The 24451-nt window shown below is 37.5% G+C and overlaps 1 protein-coding gene across 2 annotated transcripts in view; it reads left to right on the top strand.

Annotated features, from left to right (window-relative positions):
- Positions 1-1996: 1996 nt before the first annotated feature.
- Positions 1997-24451, top strand: part of LOC137288120 (multidrug resistance-associated protein 1-like) — a 41566-nt gene continuing 19111 nt past the window's right edge. The window contains exons 1-11 of one of the 2 annotated variants that reach the window (XM_067820516.1): positions 1997-2156; positions 2792-2865; positions 13828-14004; positions 16741-16872; positions 17338-17466; positions 18061-18177; positions 19170-19225; positions 20115-20255; positions 21839-22114; positions 22655-22832; positions 23344-23664. In XM_067820516.1, the coding sequence (XP_067676617.1) occupies positions 2833-2865; positions 13828-14004; positions 16741-16872; positions 17338-17466; positions 18061-18177; positions 19170-19225; positions 20115-20255; positions 21839-22114; positions 22655-22832; positions 23344-23664 (1560 nt within the window). In that variant the 5' untranslated portion in view covers positions 1997-2156; positions 2792-2832. The remainder of the gene's footprint in view (positions 2157-2791; positions 2866-13827; positions 14005-16740; positions 16873-17337; positions 17467-18060; positions 18178-19169; positions 19226-20114; positions 20256-21838; positions 22115-22654; positions 22833-23343; positions 23665-24451) is intronic. The other variant, XM_067820517.1, reaches the window with a different exon arrangement.

Below are 24451 nucleotides of genomic sequence, written 5' to 3' on the forward strand. Positions count from 1 at the left end.
CCTTATTTAAAAATGTCCGTGGTATTCCTTGTCTGATTGTAACAACATATCCCAGCAGTGTATTTTTTTCTGATGCCTGGATGGTATGGTGACTGATCCAGTTTGATCCTATTTTTGTGTTTTTTACCTCGATATTTAATCATGTCGTGTGAAAATATGATGTCTACGTGCACGTAGCAAGCCATTTCTTTCATATAAGTCCGAAAGATTGCAAAGCTTTATATTTAGACATTTTGAAGGTTGGCCCAGCTGTCATAGCAAACATCATACGTAAATTGTGGTAGCTACGACTCTGGTTTTTTATCTATGATAATAAAAACACACAGTTGATTTATCTGAATTCGTAAACTAATAACAACGACTTTGCCATTGGTAGAGAAATCTGAAACTTTTCTTACGTAAAACAACTGATTGTACCCATTTACCCAGGTACACACCAAATGCCTATATGTATTGGTATCCTCAAAACAGTTTCGGTCAAAAAAATGTTTTCAGGCTGCATACAACACAGATTACATCTTCCTTGTTGTAACCCGCGTTTGGTGGTATAAGCCTACACGTGTTATTTGTCATCATTCACTTGATGGTCAGTTAATTTATAACGGGTATAATTAGTGGTAAAATCCACTAAAATTCGACAAAGGTTCCCATTTGGCATTTCTCCTGTCGCGTAAATGCTGAACATTATAAATTAAGGTCTGTAGTGGTAAATGTATTGCATGTTATGTAATATGTGCATGTACGTGATCACCTGAGTTACAAAAACAAACATCGACCAAAAGATTAACCGATAACACACTGATTGATCAATTGCTTCCACAACGGATTGTCAAAAAGACAATGTTTATGAGTGTAGAGTTACTAATCGATATTGACCACATCTTGTTGTAAAGTAAGAGTGTGAAAACAACACCCTTCCTACAAAGAATTAACTTTAAAGAGTTGGCTCATTGATTGCTCATTATTGGCTGGCTAATTGCGGACATCACACAGTTAGTTGCCAGGTGTGCTGTCCTGGGTGAGCAATGAGATTATGTATACACCAGTGTGACAAATTCTTAAACGATGTGTCACTTTTTCGCATGTTAGACTGTTGAAAGACACAAGACATAGAGCAGGATTATTTACCAGCCGCAGATATTCCTGAACGAGGTAATAGCCTGACATTGTTGCTATAATTTTCGTCTGTCTTAATTTTAGTATTTGCATTATGTTTTAATTTATTTCTTGAAACATTCAGCAGAATCTGCATTACAGAAAACATGCACTACCTCGCGCATGGGGTGTTTATGAAATATGATTCACATTGGCAATCTATACAATGTTTAGATATTAAAATCATGTTAGAAATTCACCATAAGTATAAGCAGACCGTGTGGGTTTGTCTATTAACTTTCAAAATGCATACAAATGTGACAAGGAACTAATTAGGTTTTATAGGACTAAATATAAAGACGTACGCTGACTTCGTTATTTTGCGGTCCTAACGTTTTCTCATACCACTGGCAGATGTTTCATTTGTTTTCATAATAATGAAGTAAAATGACTTCATCTTTGTTGATCAGTCTACACATAAACTATCAATATTGCGCATATGTTTAGTGCAGCAGAGATCACGAACCAGTCACGCATTCTGGGATATCATCCGGACACTCACGGGAGAAAAGCAATGACAAAAGAAACAACCAGTCCACGGAAATTGCTCCGCATCAGTGCCCCTTTAAGTAAGACACATGGAGATAAAGTTACAAATTGTTGTCGTCTCAAGACGCCCCATCATTGGTCCAGGGTGAGCGATCTACTGATAAGAGAGGGAGGGAGCTAGAGAGATTAAGATAACATAATCAAGTTTAATTTTCCTATATTTTTATTACTAGCTATTCATTCTTCACCAAACACATCTTTGCTGTGTTACGGTTAGGTGAGCAAGGTGTCACAGTTACACAACATAAGCAAGCTTCACGCACAACGCAGTGCACGCTCGTGAATCCCATGCAAATCCGTCAGATGTTTTCTTACCGTGGGACACCGAATTCAGCAAGCTCCTGCGACAAAGCTGCAAACACAAAGGATGTTCAGCGAGTCCAGTTCCGAAATTTGAAAGCAATGGAGCTTTGCTACCGTTCTTGTATCAAATTTACAGTTATACCCAAATGGTGTGTTCTCAAATGTATCGATTCATTACAGTTGGAAGTATTTAAATCGATAACATATAGCGAGTCATTCTGGCAAAACCAAAAGACTCGCCTTTATTTATTTAGTGTCTTTTTCGGAAAGCAGAGACCATATGGTGCGAGCGACTTTAGTTTTGCGCTGCTTGTAGCAATATTCCAGCAATATCACAGCGGGGAACACCAGAAACAGGCGTCACATATATTGTACCCGTGAGTGGAATCGACCCCGGGTCATGACGAGCGGGAGCTTTAACCACTAAGCTGCCCCACCGCCCCAGTAGTCTCTGGCACAAGGCGTTTAGAGTACATCCACAGACCATATAATAGATCTATTATATGGTCTGCTACATCCTATTCACTTCCATTTTATCAGTGTAGGAACGTAGATCTGGGAGGGAACTCAGGTGTGGGTAAGAACGTGATTTAAAAGTCACGCATTGCACCACATCATGTTAAACAGCGTTGACATGTGTAGAGATAAACTATCTTGCAGAATTTGGGTCATACCTACAACTGAATGAAATCCTACCAACACTTTCCGTTTAGAATGTCTTACCTTCTGCAGTTGTCTCCCCTTCGCCAGAATGATGTGAATGTCCATATGTTCTGTTGTACAGAGCAAGTGGGGAGCTAGTCAGCTAGTCAGCCACTCACCAGGATGGAGGGGTTCTGTCATGGAGAGCCTTTCTGGGTAAGTTCAGTTGTCTTCATTTTAATACATGCCACATCTCAACTGATATCACATCTGTTGTCGTGATTTTGATAAAATATTATTGATTTCAGCATCCAACTTAAGATCTTGTTAGGATCCCATAACTAAATGTCACACTTTTTGCAGTTGTTTGAGCTCCCATTGTGCAAGTTAAAAGATGAATGATCCATGCTGTATAGATCAAACATTAGGTTTTATTTTTCAGTCTGCAAAAGTAGTGATATTATGTGTTAATTTTGTAGCAGTGTTCATGTGCGGAATAACATCATTATTGTGCATGTTTATTAGCAATGTTAATGTTTATCATCAGTGTTAACATGTGCATTATTATCAGTATTTATCTGTGGGAAGCATGTTATGTCTTTGTGCAATACAGGTGTTTACGTGTATGTTAGCTTATTATCTTTATGTTGGCCATATGGATAAACAGGGTTGTCCTTGAAAGCGTTACGGTATAATGTGCAGCCCACTGTGGGTGCATTGTAGAGTGTATGCATGTGCATTTATAAAGAGATGTAAGGCATTGAAGTATATACAGCATTGTACCTACTGAAATAGTGACATGCAGAAGGAACTCAGTCTGTATAATGGCAGGCAAGGTGTGGGCAAGGGTAAACCTATTGCTGGTCACGAGATGGTGTATGGTGCAGAATAAGTAGTCACAAGGAAATTAGTTTGTAGAGTGACCCGATAGTATTCTGGTGTTGTAAGTGTACATGTCTGTACTCCTGTTTGGATCTGTCATGGATTCTAACGTCTATGCTCAGTCATGCAAATTGCACAAAAGCACTGTTATATTCTTGTTTTAATTTCTTGAATTTAGAGATATTGTAACAATATATTCAATGTGTAAATAATGTAAAACTATTTAATATCAAAGTGTCATTGTCCTAGATATACTGGTGGCGTTATCAGCAAAAAGCATCGTATATAATTCTTGTTGACATAGGCAAACATATAGTGTCTTGTGACCACATACGTAGACAGATCAAGATCAAAGTTTGTGTACATCAGGAACTTGACTTTATATCCAAGACAAATAGGAAAGTCAGAGAATACCACAAATAGGTACCTTGAACATGGGCTGTGTAGAGATGATAGTGAATGTTAACATACGAATCAGGCATTCACACAGTTTTTATTATGACATAAATGAAAATGAAAAGAATTATTTGGTACTTTGTGATTGAAAATCTTCATTTATTTTCCCTGGGCATAAGAAAAGAATGTTGAGTATTTCATTGATTATTAATGTTCAGACAATAACTTGTTATAGAACTCTCTGATGGGTTTTGGTTAAAAATATGTATATATGATAGTCAAATCATAATTAATAGAAAATTAAATGGCAATGTTCACAAGAGTATGAAACCATAATATTTAATATTTGCTCCAAACCTTAAGAAACAGATCTTCTGTTAGTAATCATTGCTTTACAGGAGCTAGCTGCTAGGAAGCAGCATATAATTGTGTATTACTGGTAACTAATTTAGAAAATGGTGTGTTCACAATGAATGACAACCAATTTTGTCTCATTAAGGTTTTTATAAACTCCCCCTTTTCTCAGTTGTCTACTTTATTATACAGTATGTTAGGATGTATGCTTACTTGCAGGTGTCACCACTGGAAGTAAATGATTGTTGGCTTAAACAACATTCATTTATGTTCCAGCCGTATCTTAGCAACATAAATATTTGGATTAGACAAACATGACACTAACTTGGTGATATACCTTGCAAACCGGTCATGATAACACATAGTGATTCAGGTCAAACACCGGAATATATAACTGCCCTTGATATATGGCATATGTATTTCACCTTATGGTATGAAGTCACACACTTACTATAAAGTTTTTCACGATATGGCTGCAATATTGCCGATGTGACGTTAAATATTAACTCACTCACTCATTACTTTGAAGTATTTTCCAACGCAAATGGTTCTAATGGTATAAGCAGCTGTATTAATAAGTTAATATTATTGTTATATTTTCAGAAAGCGTTGTTTATTGTTTGTTAATAGTATGCTTTTCTTCTCAAAACTGTTATATCTTTCAGTTATTTGTATTTCAGAGCGGTTCACATAAGCAATATACTGCTTGTTTACCAATCTAATTCCTCTTTTGGAAATAAATATGTTTAAACCAAGTCACACACCAGTCAAGTCAAACATTCATACAAATGTGTAGGTGTCAGTCAAGTGTCACACTGATTCACACACTGAAATATATTACTGAGGGTCTTCCCACTTGCTCTGCACCTTAAGGTTCTAGATCGGTGGAGCATGATAATCCCTGAGAACAAAAGGTGGACTTTATATTTTGCTCCCCTGTTGGTCTGTGATATTTGGTCACCCAGTATTTAATGATGACTATAAGTACAAAATGGAAAACAATCTTATTCTTCATACTTTTTTATTTATGGATGCATATAGTTGTTTCAGTTTTCATATTGCATATATTGCATAGCACTCACACACAATTACAATTATTTTACATACTTCATGAGCACTTTTACATGCATACATTTACTGCACATGCTAATTAATTTTTCATATTGCATGGTACTTATGAATACAGTTACATGCAAATATTGCACATATTGCATACTATTCACTTATACATTAATTCTAGATCACTAGGGGTGGTTAAATGTGATACTGAATCAAGATATTACATAATACTTTTATCTCTGCTGACATATTGTCGCTGGTACACTCACAAGGCATTGTCCATGCATCAGACGATATCTCCACTTACGAGGAGGTTTGGAACCACAACTCAAAGCTGCAGTATGCCTGCTCATTTTCTGTAAAGGCGAAGAATTTTAAAATGTTCGGATATGAGTCAGCTGTTTGAAGGCTAAGCTTTTGGTGCCAGCCTTCCACATGGTTAGTGGTACGTGGCCCCACTGTGTTATAACGGTTCCACAAACATTGTCCATGGTTTCCTTCCACCCAAAACGTTGTCATATAGTCTGTGAAATGTTCAACATTTTGACCATTGGTAGCTTGCTCTAAAGTTTGCCACAAATATCACTCACAAGATGAACAGACGCTAGCGGCAGTGCCATGCAAACATTCTTCCAGACAGACCCGTGAAGGTCCCAGGGTAGAACAGGCCTTCAGCAAGACATCATTGGATCGATGCTCATGTTGTCAATCACTGGATTGTCTGGCCCAGACTCAATTATTTATAGACCACCATCATGTAGTGGGAATATTGCTGAGTGCCACGTAAAACTAAACTCACTCACTCACTCACTCACTCACTCACTCACTCACTCACTCACTCACTCATTCACCTTGGCCACAATGAAAGAAACATCCTTTCAATTCACACGAGGGAAAGACTGACCTTGGTGTCGTACAAATGTATAGGTGTGAGGTCAGTCAGGTGTCACACTGATTCACACACTCCGATAACTACCCCTCATTTCAAGCGAACATACCTCCCCATTCTCTCGATATGATGGTATGCACTGATCCACTTCACGCTTTAGTTTAGTTGCTCTTGTCCCAGTTATGGTCAGGTAAACAGGGGTGTAATTATTCCAAGTCCATCAACCCATGAAGATCCAGGGTACAATAGGTCTTCAGCAACCCGTACTTGCCATGAAAGGCAACTAAGCTTGTCGTAAGATGCTACTAACATGACCAGGTGGTCAGACTTGCTGACTTGGTTGGCACAGTTGTCATCAGTTCCTATTTGTGTTGATCACTGGATTGTCTGGTCCAGATTTGATTATCTACAGACTGCCAGCACATAGCTGGAATATTGCTTAGTGCAGCGCAAATCTAAACTCTCTCCATGTCAATCCCCAAAAGTACACACTGGATAACATGTATCTAGTCATAGCAGAAGAATTCATTAACAAAGGAGAATCTGTCAACTCTATGTTATGTTAACTCTATATGTTATGTTAACTCTATATGTATATTAATGCACTATAATTTTACCTAAAACCTGGTAGTATTATTGGGTCCACTGGTTCCCAGGGAGGGGAATGTGTGGTGTGGTAGCCTAGTGGTTAAAACGTTCACTTGTCTGACATGGCTGTAGTGACAAGCAAACTTTTCTTTTCTGATTAAGACTTACAGTGTGTGTCACTATAAACACAGGAACCTGGGGCCAGCATACTTTATAACTATTGCTGATTTAGCTTAACTTAAATGGATTCTGGACCTGAGAAGGTCCTGGGGTAGAATAGGCCTTCAGCAACCCATGCTTGCCATAGAAGGCGACTCAGCTTGTCGTAAGAGGCGACTAACGGGATAGGGTGGCCAGGCTCGCTGACTTGGTTGACACATGTCATCGGTTCCCAATTGCGCAGATCGATACTCATGTTGTTGATCACTGGATTGTCTGGTCCAGACTCAATTATTTACAGACCGCCGCCATATAGCTGGAATATTGCTGAGTGCGGCGTAAAACACAACTCACTCACTCACTAAATGGATTCTGGGTCAGAATGAATGATTTGTATTAAGAAAGAGCTGGGAAAATTGGCACTATAGACATGAGTGTGAAATTCATGTTGAAGAAAACTCCAGAACGGAATTTTACATACAAGTATTATGAGGTCTAGTATGTATGTGGCATGTTTGGAGACTGGCATGTTTGGAGACCGGCATGTTTGGAGACTGGCATGTTTGGAGACCGGCATGTTTGGAGACCGGCATGTTTGGAGACTGGCATGTTTGGAGACCGGCATGTTTGGAGACCGGCATGTTTGGAGACTGGCATGTTTGGAGACTGGCATGTTTGGAGACCGGCATGTGGACGTCAAGGCCTTTAAATAAGGAGCCTTTTAAGTAGTTAAGCCATTTTCAAGTTGTTAACATAATATTTGACCTCACGAGACATCTTAAAGCCGTGACCTGCATCATCTGGAAGTATTGGTTGACACTTGAGATGGTCAGGCAAGCCAATGTCCATATAATCAAGGTAAATGAAACCTCTGTTTGCAAACATGAACAGGTTGCTTGATACCAACTTCTGATTGATGTTACATAATGTTTATGATGTGATACAGATTTAGATTTGCCATGTAATTATCAAAGAGGTAAGCACATTTGTTGAATACTTGACAACAACAGGCTTAACCAGGAGCGTCATCTTGATCACAGGAGGACACTGCCACAACTGGATAACTGCTCCCTATTTTACAAAGGATGGGAGTCTTTACGTCTTAAGTTTTCTGTGTAATTTTTGAGAGTGTACATATATGATTTTTACATTTTGGCATTTTAGCTTGAGAAACTAGAAATGGGATCCACAGCTTGTACCCATGTGGGGAATCAAACCCAGTCCACAGTGACCAGCAAAGACTTTACCTACCAGGTTATCCACCTTCCATTTTGAATTCTGTGAATTTGTTTCTGCTTTTCCAAGTATAAATGGTTTTCATGGCACCAATCAACCATTTTGCAAATCATGGAACGAGGCATGGGATCCACAAGATGCTATGACATACTGAAGCCTAGAATCCGTGCTTACTATAAGCTTAGGTATTTAAATCAAATTCAACCCCACATGATTTTTTTCTGTTGAATCCGTCATTTAATCCTTTGCAGAATTTGAGTAGTGTATGTTCTCCACATGAGAAATCTGAAACTGAATGTAAACAATCAAGTTTGTGGTCGTGCAAGTGAATGAACAAGTGGTTGAGTGTCTTTGGTTGTCCTACACAAACTATCAGCAGTGTTGATATGTGTAAATAATAAGGGTAAGAACTGTCCACATTTCCCTATGTATATAATTGAAAGTATTTGGCAGAGACAGTATAGAACATAAATCTAAATGGAATCTCGCACTGAGAGAGAAGATACTTATCATATCGAAAGTGCACTTATTCCATGCCTTAGTGATGAAAAATGATAAGCGTCAACTACAAACAATCACAAATTGGGAATACAAGCGTAACAACCTTGAGTTTTGACATGCTTGGATCCAAGACAGTGGATATCAAAGGGACTAGGAGAATATCATTGAAAACAAATGAAAATGAAAAACACGTACCTTGTTTCTTGTATGCATGCATGATGGAATCAAAGTCAAAGCAATGATGATTTTCAATAGAAACAACATAACAGAGTGCAAGGGTGATTGTGGCAGTTCAACCTGAGGCATGGATGGATGACACCCAGGTGAAGATGTCTAGATGACAAGACCAAGTGGCGTGGTGCCAGTCATGGCTTGTTTGGGAGGTTTCAGGACACATCTATGCCTGATGCACCAGGCCTTAATCCCTGGTGGATATGCTACCAGAACTGGTTTTGTCCCTGTTATATAAAATGAATCCTTCCAGACAGTGGGAGTGATCAGTGTGGATGGTCAATGAAGGGCATGCCTTCAAACCACATACAATAAGTCCTCCACTACATGAAAGGAGGAGACATGGCGGTAATTTCTTAAGTTTGATATTTCAAACAAATGACATAGGAGTTCATCAAACTGGAGAAAATCTAGAAGATGACCAGATGATCTGGAAGATGGGAGAGATGAAGCTCCCAGTGACAAAGCATTCACTTGTGTGGACTTGTAAGGTCCCGGGGTAGAATAGGCCTTCAGCAACCCATGCTTGTAAAGGTGACTGTGCTTGTCATAAGACGTAACTAACGGGATCAGGTGGTCAGGCTCACTGACTTGGTTGACACACATCATAGGTTCCCAGTTGCGCAGATCGATGCTCATGTTGTTGATCACTGGATTGTCTGGTCCAGACTCGATTACTTACAGACCGCCGCCATATAGCTGGATTATTGCTGAGTGCAGCATACAACTAAACTTACTGACACTTGATCTATTAGTAAAGCATCTCAGAATGACAATATGGCAATATGATAGCTTAAACCATCTAGAGTCAAACTGGCATCTTGGGTTATACACTGGCCATGGGGTTGAAAATGAAATTGAGTGCACACAATGCATTACCAATAATACAACTACAAACCTGAATTAGGAGCATCTCTAATACCTGTTTGGTAATTTTTAGTTCCTTTTTATCACAGAAAATATCAACACCTGCCAGTTCTGCCTAGGCAACCGTGAAGAGCCACCTGCTCATGGTGGGTGCTGGATAGCGCTAATTGCTCTTCGCCCCTGTGGACCCGGGACAGAATGTGTCCACAGCACCCCATTGCTGGTCATAAGAGGCGACCAAATTGGGCAACCTGTTTGCCGTGGGTTGCGTCCTGTGTCAGTGTAGGACGGGATCCTGGTGGTTGAGGGCAATTGGGCTTTTACTGCGTTCCATTTGCCGAACACACCACTTCGACCCTTACTTCACCTAGACAGGTGGTTGAATTGGCCTGTTTCAACCTATCAGCAGGTCATGCCAAGCCCTGTGCATAGATTTTATATGATTGCACAACCTGTTTACTTGACTTTTTGAAAATATAGTCTGGGACCCTTATTCATAGAAAAAGATTTCATTGCGTGACACATTTTTCATAAACTTTGCCTAGGGTCTTATGCCCAGAAGGCGATGGCTCATGGGCCAGTCTGGTGGAATAATTATACTTTTAATTTTTCTGCTGGAGTATATCATCCGGGTATCCTTGGTGCTGAAAGCTGGAGATCCGTTTGTTTATGGCATTGTCCTTGTGATACTCCGTGGTGGGTGGGGAGCTCGGATGACAAAACAATTATAAGCTCAGTATGGCCTACCAGACTCCCTCAAAAAAGACCAAACGTCAACTCGACAATGACAATGAAGAGAATGAATCCACTGTAACAGAGAATTGGCCACGTTTCTTTTTTTCTTGATACTGTTGACAAGACTCCACTCAAGTTGAACCCATTTATTATTTATAAGGGGATATATGGCATTGCAGGCATGATTCAAGCACTTATCTGCATCCTGCAAACGGCACCTACTCTTCTCTAGATTTGTCTCTTGCAGACTCTAATTTACTTAACGAATTTGATTGGTCAGTTCACAAGGATCTCTGTGGAAGTGATCACTTTCCAACGATATTATCTGAATCTTCTCCAACTGATTCTTCATCTTATACAAGATGGCATTTTTCCAAGGCGGACTGGTCCTTATTTCAAACTAAATGCACATCCAAACTAAAACCCGAATGTTTCAGTGATATTGCTGATCCTATTCAGGTATTTTCTGACGTTTTAAATGTAATTGCAGATGAGTGCATACCAAGATCCTCTACAACTCCACATGTACAAAAGCCATGGTTTACGACAGACTGTAAAAATGCTAGAAAAGCAAGGAAAAAGGCAGAGAAATGTTTCTGCCATCACCCAACTGTCAATAACCTAAACATTTAAAATACTGAATGCAAAGGCAAAGTAATTAAGCGACAATCTTGGAGGAACTGTATCTTCAAAGAATTAAAGGCAAATTTTCAAAATCTGCCGTTCACCATCTCAAAGATGGTGATAATTTAATTACTGACAAATGTCAAATTGCAAATAAAATTGGTGAAACTCTTGCCAAAAATTCTTCAACGGCAAATTAAGTCCCTGAGTTTCAGAGATATCCGCAACTACAGGAGAAGACTAAACTCAATTTTGAATCAGATAACGGTGAAGACTATAATGAAGTGTTCTCATTACATGAGCTATATACTACTCTTGAGCAAGCTCATGACACAGCAGCAGGTTATGACAATATTCATTATCAGCTGCTGAAACACTTGCCTGAATCATGTCTTGTCACACTTTTAGATATATTTGACAAAATACGGACATCTGGAAACATTCCTCCTTCATGGCGTTATGCCATTGTAATCCCTATACCCAAACCTCAGGTAAGGATCATTCTGATCCTGCCAATTACAGACCAATATCTTTAACCAGCTGTGTCTGTAAAACCATGGAGCGAATGGTAAATAACAGATTAATTTGGTATCTGGAAACCAATAACCTCATTACAAATAATCAATGTCGTTTTCAGAGGAATAGAAGTACCATTGATCATTTGGTACGTTTAGAATCCTTTGTCAAAAATTCTATAGTAAATAAACAACATGCTGTATTGATATTCTTTGATCTTGAGAAAGCTTAGGATACCACCTGGAAGCATGGCATTTTAAAGGATTTACATATGTTTGGTTGAGAGGTTGTTTGCCTCATTTTATATCACAGTTTTTAATTGACTGACAGTTTCAAGTGCAAGTGGGTTCAATGCTGTCTGACCATTATAATCAGGATCAGTGTGTTCCACAGGGCAGTATTTTGTCCGTCACTTTATTTAGTATTAAGATCAACAGTTTATCCAAGGTTTTAAGCGATTTCATTGACGGATCACTTTTTGTGGATGATTTAAATATTTCTTGTCGTAAAAATATGCATACTCAGTCCCAAACTGTGTACATTTTGTATAAAATATAAGCTGCATAAGGACCATGAACTATCTTTAAATGGCACTCCCATCAATGTTGTAAAGGAGGCCAAGTTCTTGGGTTTAAGTTTTGATTCTCATTTAACCTTCTTACCCCATATCAAATCCCTGGAAGCTAAATGCCTGAAGGCACTAGATTTGTTGAAGGTTGTTTCCAACTCAAAGTGGGGAGGGGATCACACTACCCTCTTACGCCTATATCGATCACTGGTCCATTCAAAACTTGACTGTGGCTCCATTGTATATGGTGGAGCCTGTAAAAGCAACCATAAACTTCTTGATTCTGTCCCCCGCAATGGTTTAAGACTTTGTCTAGGATCTTTCAGAACTTCACCTGTTGACAATCTTTATGTTGAGGCCGATGAACCATCTCTTACACAAGGTCATATAAAATTATCCTTACAATAATTACTAAATTATACTCTAATGAATCTAACCCTGCATACAACTGTGTTCAATCCACTTTATGAGGATTTATATAACAAAATGTCATCTCTCTTGTTCCACCTCTAGGGCATAGAATTAAACCCTTTCTTCCTTCGGCCAGCATTGAGCTGGAAAACATAGCTCCCTCTGATTACAAAGCTAGCATTAGAACGTACATCTGTGATCTGATGCAAAAGAAGTGGGACACCCAAGTATTTATAAATAAATTACATGAAATAAAAGCGTATATTGGTTTCACCTACTTGGGCTGTCAGTTCAGATTTGTAGAGGTCATTATGCGACGACGTTGTATTGGCCATACAAGATATACTCATGAATACTTATTGAAAGGTTAGGATCCTCTGTTCTGCATCCCTTGTGATGAAAGAATCACAGTCAAGCATGTTTTGCTTGACTGTGTTGAATATTCCATAAGGGATACCTGTTTTGAATCACAAACTATGAAGGATCTGTTTAATAATGTTAGTGCTCATTTAATCATTGCGTTTTTAAAAGAATTGGATTTGTTACATGACTTGATATTGATAAATATTTTGATTGGAAGTTGAATTAGGCACTAAGATTGTTAGTGGCTGTATCCTCGAAGGGGGTTGAAGTACTGTAAAATTATTGTCCTCCTGAGAGGGTATGTAAGTTCCAAAACAGTTGAGGTTAGATTTAATCTTCCACTTTTTCAGTCGTAGAGTATGTGTCATTTTAATTTGTGGCTAATCTTGCATACAGTCGCCAGCAGTTGAAGGGATGGTGTAAATCCAGCTAGGAACCATGCAGGTAGCAGAGGTACTGTAAGTCCCCGTGGTCCCTAGTATGGTGATCTACACTCTGTTGTTGGCGATACATGGCCTCTTTTTATATTGTACTGTCCAAATAGTGATACTATTATATTTTTATAAATTTCCACGCTAGTTTTAATACTAACTGTGATAGTCTAGTGGTTTTACTTTCCTTCATCGACAGGTTTTTATATGTCACGTATGTTCGCGTCACAATATGGCTGCAATATTGCCGATGTAACATTAAATATCAACTCACTCACTCAGTTCTGCCTAAATACCTTTCTGTGATCAGTAGATGTTGAGGACATTAGAAACCACCTGTCACATGATTAAATGTTCTTCTGTTCCAGGATACAAATCTAACATGGTACAACACTTGGCCCGAGTTCACCAGCTGCTTCCAAGACACGCTCCTTGTATGGTTGCCTTGTGGCTGGCTGTGGCTGTTGTCACCATTCTATGTGTACTACCTCACACTGCAAAGCAATGATATCATCAATTTAAGCCATTTGTTCCTAGGGAAGTTGGTAAGTTTTGCAGCTCAATTTCATGCATGTGTCATTACCTGTTTTGTGATTTTCCTATAATAAATACATAGCTATTGAGTATGTATAGGTTAAGAAACAATAAAATAATTTATGTGATAGATATATCCCCATATATTATTGAATATTTAACATTTTGATAAAAGTTTGATATTCTCAGTAAAAAGCTCCATACTTAGTGATATTCAGAGAATTTCACTGTTTTCACTTCACAGACATAGTACAAAGTGATATTCATACTATAGAGTTTGTAACTGGCTAAGTGATTGTTCATGCTATAGACATTGTTTCAAGCATGATACAAATAGATGAAATTCATTCTATTGAGGTGACATGACAACTAAGTGATTGTTCATGCTATAGACATTGTTTCAAAAATGATACAAAAAGATGAAATTCATTCTATTGAGGTGACATGACAAGTAAGTGATTGTTCATGCTATAGACATTGTTTCAAAAATGATACAAAAAGATGAAATTCATTCTATTGAGGTGACATGACAACTAAGTGATTGTTCATGCTGCAGACATTGTTTCAAGAATGATACAAAAAGATGAAATTCATTCTATTGAGGTGACATGACAACTAAGTGATTGTTCATGCTGCAGACATTGTTTCAAGCATGGTACAAATAGATGAAATTCATTCTATTGAGGTGACATGACAACTAAGTGATTGTTCATGCTGCAGACATTGTTTCAAGCATGGTACAAATAGATGAAATTCATTCTATTGAGGTGACATGACAACTAAGTGATTGTTCATGCTATAGACATTGTTTCAAGCATGGTACAAATAGATGAAATTCATTCTATTGAGGTGACATGACAACTAAGTGATTGTTCATGCTGCAGACATTGTTTCAAGAATGATACAAAAAGATGAAATTCATTCTGTTGAGGTGACATGACAACTAAGTGATTGTTCATGCTATAGACATTGTTTCAAGCATGGTACAAATAGATGAAATTCATTCTATTGAGGTGACATGACAACTAAGTGATTGTTCATGCTGCAGACATTGTTTCAAGCATGGTACAAATAGATGAAATTCATTCTATTGAGGTGACATGACAACTAAGTGATTGTTCATGCTATAGACATTGTTTCAAGCATGGTACAAATAGATGAAATTCATTCTATTGAGGTGACATGACAACTAAGTGATTGTTCATGCTATAGACATTGTTTCAAAAATGATACAAAAAGATGAAATTCATTCTATTGAGGTGACATGACAACTAAGTGATTGTTCATGCTATAGACATTGTTTCAAGCATGGTACAAATAGATGAAATTCATTCTATTGAGGTGACATGACAACTAAGTGATTGTTCATGCTATAGACATTGTTTCAAGCATGGTACAAATAGATGAAATTCATTCTATTGAGGTGACATGACAACTAAGTGATTGTTCATGCTGCAGACATTGTTTCAAGCATGGTACAAATAGATGAAATTCATTCTATTGAGGTGACATGACAACTAAGTGATTGTTCATGCTATAGACATTGTTTCAAGCATGGTACAAATAGATGAAATTCATTCTATTGAGGTGACATGACAACTAAGTGATTGTTCATGCTGCAGACATTGTTTCAAGCATGGTACAAATAGATGAAATTCATTCTATTGAGGTGACATGACAACTAAGTGATTGTTCATGCTATAGACATTGTTTCAAGCATGGTACAAAAATATGAAATTCATTCTATTGAGGTGACATGACAACTAAGTGATTGTTCATGCTGCAGACATTGTTTCAAGCATGGTACAAATAGATGAAATTCATTCTATTGAAGGTGACATGACAACTAAGTGATTATTCATGCTGCAGACATTGTTTCAAGCATGGTACAAATAGATGAAATTCATTCTATTGAGGTGACATGACAACTAAGTGATTGTTCATGCTATAGACATTGTTTCAAAAATGATACAAAAAGATGAAATTCATTCTATTGAGGTGACATGACAACTAAGTGATTGTTCATGCTATAGACATTGTTTCAAGCATGGTACAAATAGATGAAATTCATTCTATTGAGGTGACATGACAACTAAGTGATTGTTCATGCTATAGACATTGTTTCAAGCATGGTACAAATAGATGAAATTCATTCTATTGAGGTGACATGACAACTAAGTGATTGTTCATGCTATAGACATTGTTTCAAGCATGGTACAAATAGATGAAATTCATTCTATTGAGGTGACATGACAACTAAGTGATTGTTCATGCTATAGACATCGTTTCAAGCATGGTACAAATAGATGAAATTCATTCTATTGAGGTGACATGACAACTAAGTGATTGTTCATGCTGCAGACATTGTTTCAAGCATGGTACAAATAGATGAAATTCATTCTATTGAGGTGACATGACAACTAAGTGATTATTCATGCTGCAGACATTGTTTCAAGCATGGTACAAGGTGATACAGTACTTCATGCAGACTATACAAGGCATGGTACTTATCAATATTGATAGTATTAAGCATTGTTAGGCAATTGTCAGGTCAATACTGTTTTCCTATTGACTACAGTGAAATACAAGGTGAATATCTACCTCTTCACCATTTTATTGCATTACATGAAAAATGGCTACATGATTTCCATCATTTGACTAAGGTCACTCAGAACCAAATCAAGAAAGGGGATTCTATCTTACACCTCTGTTTTATGTCTTTTATCATATTTGTTGTTTACTTGTAGTTCACAAATTGTCTGTTGATTGTGACCACACTTGTCAACATGATACAAGTTCTCAGTCGTCACCATGACAACCGGTCTCCAACATATTTCACTGCTGACATACTCTCACCGATCATCCTCATCTTCACATTTGTAAGTAGAACACAGGAATTATTTATGTCAAGTAATATTAACAAAACTAATTTTCAGTAAGTGAGTTGGTTTCGAATCTGTTTCACATAGCTGCTGAATATGTGAGGCTGAAGTCTAAATGTTCTCAAAAATTTGTAGGTTTAATAAAAACCAGAAGAACAGTTTTGCCATACGTTCTAAACCAAAATTAATATCCACAATTATAGATTTGGGACATGCCAAAGGAAGCAACTGTGCAAAGCAAACTGCAGCATCTTAAATGTCACTGGGCCACCATTGCCCATTCTTGTCAGCAAGAAATCAGTTTGTCCAGTCCAAAAGTATTTACTGATAGCAGGAAAACACCTCACTGATGAAATGCAATATAATCTCTTGATGTGATAAATTTGGAATCTGCTAGTCATCCACATGATGTGCCAATGCTGTTCTACTTCGGTGTTTACATTGCTGTGCTGTTGACTGCAGCTGTTGTCCAGTGGCCTGTGTGTACTGGAGAGAAGGAAGGGTTTCATCACATCAGGCGTGCAGTTCTTCCTGTGGCTGTTCCTGGTCCTCTCCGGGATCATCCCCTTCTACCACATCATCATACAAAAGGTAGGTACTGAGCTCTTCTCCAAAAAGAATTAACTTGTTATGTGTTAAAGAAAACCAAGTTTTATGGATAGTCAACTTCTTTATTGCACTGAGTGTTATGTTGTGGTGTTACTAAGGTACAAACATCGTTATCACCATTTCTACACTAAAATGTCACACTCTTTGCAATAAAGAAGTTGACTATCTCCAGAACTCGATTTTCCTTCACCTATATGACTTTAAAAATGCCTCTCAAAGTAGTCATATGTTGCTGACTTGAATTTTTGGATCCCCAAGGTCATTCACATAATCTAATGAGCAAGGTGGAATTTGTTTAAAATGGATTTTTGTGTACATAATGGTGGGTTTAATTGTCTGATAAAAAATCTCAAAAGAATTACTTATATCCTAGGGACAAATTATGCAAGATAAGTTCAATTTTTCCGTTTGTATTTATGTATTTTCTGAAAATAATGAGTAAAGTAATGTTGAAAATGTCCTTTTATTTCTTTGAACCATTGTAGACTTGGCCATATTTGTTTGTCATGACTTGCTCAAGAAATGTTGCAGTACACCCAGTTCTGTACTGTATGTTGTGAATAACCCTCATTTCAGACATGTTCAACTGGTATCCTGAAGTGCACCATGTTCTACTGCTACTATTTACTCCTTATAGTACAACTAGTTCTACACTCATTTGCAGAGAAGAGGGGGAAAACCTACACAGCAACAGTAAGATACTGGGCAGTCTTTAAAAACAATTCCTTGAGATAAGATATGAATTGATGTACCAGTATATTGATTCCAGTGAGATCCATGTTGGTTGTACACCTGATGTTTAGCTCAGAATGTTGTCAACGAATGCTTTCTGTTGCAATTGGCAGTTGTTTATGAGGTTCTATTTCGTTCCAGGATCGGTATCTCTTCACTTAGAACTTTGAAGTCTTCATTACATATTGTTAGTCAGCATGTCATGCCTTGTTCTTGCATTAACCAACAATTCTACCATTACATTGTAAGATGTTCTAAATTAATTGACTAGTGAAGGTCCCAGGGTAGAATAGGCCTTCAGCAACCCATGCTTGCCATAAAAGGCGGCTATGCTTGTTGTAAGAGGCAACTAATGGGATCGGGTGGTCAGACTCACTGACTTGGTTGACACATGTCATCGGTTCCCAATGGCGCAGATCGATGCTCATGTTGTTGATCACTGGATTGTCTGGTCTAGACTCAATTATTTACAGGCCGCCGCCTTATAGCTGGAATATTGCTGAGTGTGGCGTAAAACTACACTCACTCATTCATTCACTCTAAATTAATTGTTTAATTACTGAATTTGAAGTAATTTACCAAGATCAGATATTGATTTTCACACCTGAAATGAATTTAATAGGCTTTAATTGAAATTATACCTTTAGTATCATTTCTTCAGTCCCCTTATTTATTGTATGTACAGTACTAATTAGTCATTGAATGAAAACCAACATATCTCTAAACTGACGATGAAATAATATACTGGACGAAAATAGTTAGGGATATGTGTGAATTTTGAAATTATGAGTTTGAATCCATCTAGTCACTGACACACTTGTGAAATATCAATCGTTAAAATACCAATATCCCTAACTTATTTTGTCCAGTGTATGTTTACAACACATGTACAATGTACTGTTGAAATATTTGTGTTGTTCATATTTGATTAGAGAATATTTCTTGTCTTCCAGTCTCCAGAGGTAGATGCCTCTTTCTTATCAAGGTTTCTGTATGAGTGGACAGCGCGGTGGGTACCAATGTGTCTTATCTTACCTCGCACCCAAATGTCGCTTTCTGACTGGCTAAGCGCTATTCTATTATTTTCAATGTATCCCACTTACAGACAATGTATTATTTTCAATGTACATCGCTGGGAATTCCGAACTCTTCTGGTGCTTCATGGTAGTATTTTTTATCTTGAATAACATTGAATCATGCATCAAGCACGGAAATTACCGATGTTTTGCAATTGAAAATTGATGGAAGGGAGATAATTCTAAATCTATTTACCTTGTGTCGTCTGCAAAATGGCAATTCGCCTTGCATTCGACAGAAGTGCTTCAAACAGTTCAAAATTAAAATTCAAGTGTTCGGTAAGATAAATACGTTGTTCACTGGTTGCGAGGGGTCCATGAGCTCATGTACCCTCGAGGTTTGTTTATGTTCCCCGAGCCCTGTTGAACATAAACAAACCTCGAGGTACATGAGCCCATGGCCCCATCGCGACCAGTGAACAACTTATAATATTCCACCGCATTTATTGCCCTTTCTGTTCAAAAAGGCATAAAATCATACAAACTCGGTCAGTTTTATGTATGTCTTTTTGAAACTCAATATTTTATTGATATTAATGGTCCTGAGACCATCAGAAAATAAAAACAAGAAATAATGGATTAATTTTCACTTAAATTCATGCACTTACTCAATCATGAAGGTAAGGGAGCGGATAAAGCATTCGCTCATCACACCAAAGGATCATGTCTGATTCCCTGCCTGGGATATTTGAGAAGCCTATTTTTGTTGTCCCTAGTCGTGATTTTTGTGCAATATTGCTAAAAGTGACCTAAAACTATACCTAATCATCAACAGATATATGAAGGAAAGGTATGCCAAGAAATTGTATTTGTTTGTTTCAGACTTGTTATAAATGGCTACAAGAATCCTCTGAAGGAGAAAGATGTGTATGATCTTCATCCAGATGCTACCTGTAGAAATCTAATGGAGCCTTTCCTTCCCAACTGGCATCAAGTGAGTGAAGAATTTAAAGCATCTAAAAGGTAAGCTGAAAGAAGTGATACATGCACATACCATCCTTTCCTATCATCTACTAAAAGATTAGCATGACGTTGCTTGTTGCTACCTAGCCTGGTACTTAACAATGGATTGAAACAAGGGCTAAGTCATCATAATGTGTGTCATTTGGCTACCTAAACTAACCATCTTAGTGGGCTAGTACCATATTGCCAGGTTAAATCGTGAATATGAGCAGCTATAGATACACATTGCAAATAAAATAGTCTTGAAGGTAATTTTAAACTCTTTCAACTCTCCATATTTTTGGTGTCCATGGAGTGGAACAGGTGTTTAATGGGTTGTGCATTTTTCTGCACATTTTGGGTTAAATCAAAAGTACAATGTCTGATCATGCTTGTAAGTAACTCATAAACAGGTAATTTCCAGAAAAGGTCAAGGTCACAAGAAAATTCTGAAAAATATGTGGATATGCTGACATTTTATTGATTCATTTATCATTAAACTTGGCCAATACCTTGTCTTGGATGAGACACTGGTTTGAATTTTTTTTCATTTTTGGTTAATTTAGTCCAAAATCAAAACACTGATTGTGTGCTAACACTTTCTCAAATATTATTCTGCATTCAGCATAAATGTCTGTGATATAGCACTTTTTTTATGATTAGTCGAAGCATAGATCTGTTTGTAAGTTAGAATTATCTGCGTGTCATAGATACCTCCAAAGGTATCAGACTTGATGTTTATTAAAGAATGATGGCACAGCACTTAAGGGCATGGTAATGTATTATTAATTGTTAAATGAGTACTTGGAATCATATTGTCTCTTGAATATGACAGATGATTCAACGCTGTCCTACAATGGACTTATTCCACACTGCTCTGGGAAATATTTTGGTAGATAGTAGAGATTTTTTTTTAAATATTCAGATGTTATTTAACCTTAGTCCTTGTAAGCAGCTACGTTGCTCAAAGGTTAAGGTCACCATTTGACACACTGTGCAGTTTAACCACTGGCCAATTAGCTCTTGGCCAATTAATGATAAATGGCTAGCTAAAAAGTAAAAGAGCCAATGTTTTACCCCTTTTTGTATACTGTTGTGTCATCATCCACAGACACTGTAAAAAACATCCTCACTATGTCAATTTGTCAATGGTTCATCTAAAATGTTTGTCATGATTTGATCTGAGAATTGGCAGGAAATAGTGTGTTTCAAGGTGAGATATAGAGGACATTATGTCTGTGCCCATAGAGGGCATTATGTCCGTGCCCGTAGAGGACATTATGTCCGTGCCCATGTCATACCATGTTTATGCAATGATTGCCTAAATTATCATATTTCCTGAGCGAGAAATGTGTCAGTATTTTGGCACCGATGTCATAAACATGGTATGATATGGACATGAATATTATATTCTGTTTATTACTGAAATCATCTAACTGAGTAAAATATATGTATGTATGTAGAACACATCATCACAGATGAAATGTGATGTCATATCATTGATCATGGCATTGCATCACCATGGCAATGGAGATATTCGGCCGAAGGGCATCGTATGAAAAATATTAACACTAATATTTTCACATTAATTTCGTATTTAACAGGAAAACTAAGAAGCAGAAAGGTTTTCAGACAAGCAACACCTATGTCCGTTTCACCAACCATCACTCATTAGATGAGACAACGCCACTCCTGTCACACAATATCGACTCTAAGAAGGCAGACACAGAGGGACATGTATCTCCACCATCAAAGGAGACCAACAAATACCCATCTCTTTTGTGGGCCCTGGTGAAAACATTTGGCATTCCAGTTCTAATCAGCCACTTCCCCAAACTAATTTATGATTTACTCCTTGTGTTTACACCACAGATTCTGGGGTAAGTTTACTGAGACCTATAGCTGTGTCTGCAGTTTACAATCTTGTAGCAATTATGAGTGTTCATGTGAAATATAAACTATGTGGGTAATATTATTCAGAGTAAAACAACTTAAATTAACTCTTGCAAATGTGGTAAATGTATACACTATTATAATTGTAAAGTTAACATACCTTTTTTAATTTGTAATGTCTTAAAAGTTGTATATAACATTTGATCCCAAGTTTTTAGGAAGTGCTTGCATATTTCATGTCTCTGTTTGCATAGAACATGTTTCTTTGACTACTGTCTCCAAAACACACACAGATCTATGTCACAGAGTGGGTAATTCTGGGACTTCTGTCTCTCACACACAATTGCATGCAGGCACTAACACACAGAAAGATCCAAAATCACATAACTTACTGGGGTATTGGTTAATTCTGTCTCTTACATACCCTGAGAGATCTGTAATCACAGAGAGTGTTGTCAGTTACACACCAACATGAATGCACACATAAAGGTCATGTATCATGTTACCTGTGAGTTCTGTCTCTACAGAGAGTTGGTAAGCTTCATTGAAGACTCAAGTATCCCAGCATGGAAGGGTTATGTCCTGTCTGTCGCCCTGTTTGTCTCATCGGAGATCCAGTCCCTGATCCTACAGAGAGTCACATATGATGCATTTATATATGGAATGAAGATACGAGCAGTTCTTATATCGGTTATCTTCAGGAAGGTATGTCACGGTCAATGATCTGTTTCCACACTGTACTGAAACAATAGAAAACAGCAAATTTGACCCATGACAGTATTGTATTGGATAGTTCCACTGAAGTGAATACAGTGGCACTGATAAATGAATGATTTAGTAGGAGAACACAGAAAACTTAAAAACAAGTTATGTCTATTTATCGAACTTAAAACAAATTATATCGATATTTATCATTGTATTGTATTGTTGTTGAATTAGACTTGGTTGACACACTGTCATATAGTTGGAATATTGCAGAGTGCATCATTAAACAACCCCACTATGACTATCATGAGACCATGTATACAAATCTTTCTTCTAATTTAGAGCGGAATAGATTCCTAGAGAACAGGATATAATGGTTACATTGTTTGACTTCTCATGCTGTACTGAATTGCGTCTCATGCTGTAAGGTGTTTCTGACGTGGCTGTTTAAAAAATAAAGCTGGAATATTACCTATTGACTTAACATCACATCCACCCCAAATTCTTTCAGTCTTTAACAATGAACAACCAAGCCAAGAAGGACTCTACGGTTGGTGAGATCGTCAACCTGATGTCAGTAGACGCCAACAACATCAACATTCTGATGACATACCTGTTTTCTCTGTGGTCCAGCCCACTCCAGATCATCCTGGCGCTCATCTTCCTCTACCAGACAGTTGGCTATGCTATGTTTGCGGGGCTTGGCATTATTCTGCTTATGATGCCATTCAATGCCTTTATCCTAGCCAAAATGAACAGTCTGCAGGAAGGCATGATGGGAAGCAAGGACAAACGACTGCGGTCGATCAGTGAGGTGCTCAACGGGATCAAAGTGAGAGCAAACAGATCACATGGAATATGGCCCCTGCCAATAGTGCAGTTATCATTAGACCAATTTTATATCTTGTTTTATGGATCCTCTGGTCATATTTTTTTTAAGAATAAGAAAAAAAATCCTAATGTTTTTATTGTCCAAGAAAACTTATAAGAAAATGTTTTCTAGATTGTATTTTGCCTCATATACAATCCATAAATCGCCATAGACATACTTTTAGTACTTCGAAGGGATATTACTGTGACTGGTGATTATTTTTTTTCTCTCTCGCCTGTAAGTTTTCTGAGGACAAAAATCTGTGAAACAAGAAATATAATTGGTTTCGTCATGTGACAATATGACAATCTTCATCTTGGTCACTGTCATTGGTCAGACTGCACTCTGTCTTTGTATTTTATTTTGTTCTGAATTCCGTGTGTTATACATTTGGAACTGATGGCATTAGCCAGAGGTTTCAAATGAAATATTCCCATGTTTCAAATGCTCAATAACTTGACTTTTGGTTTACAACGGTTATTACATAAATTTCCATGACTTTAAGATTTCCAGACTGGTTTTGTGTTGCTGTTGTTCCATTTGAGTCTCAAAGAGAGAATTATTTGTGACGTCAGTTCTTAAATATTTTACATTCATGCACTGATTTTTTAACCTCATCTTCACCAATGTTAGACTGTAACATTACATGTTTCATCTGTTTTTTCCACCAAGACAAGCCTTTATTTCTCACACCAAATTAACATATGAATATTTTCAAGTACCTCAACACTGACAATACCAACGGAAT

This window comes from Haliotis asinina, chromosome 6 (assembly GCF_037392515.1).
Source record: "Haliotis asinina isolate JCU_RB_2024 chromosome 6, JCU_Hal_asi_v2, whole genome shotgun sequence".
Taxonomy (NCBI): Eukaryota; Metazoa; Mollusca; class Gastropoda; order Lepetellida; family Haliotidae; genus Haliotis; species Haliotis asinina.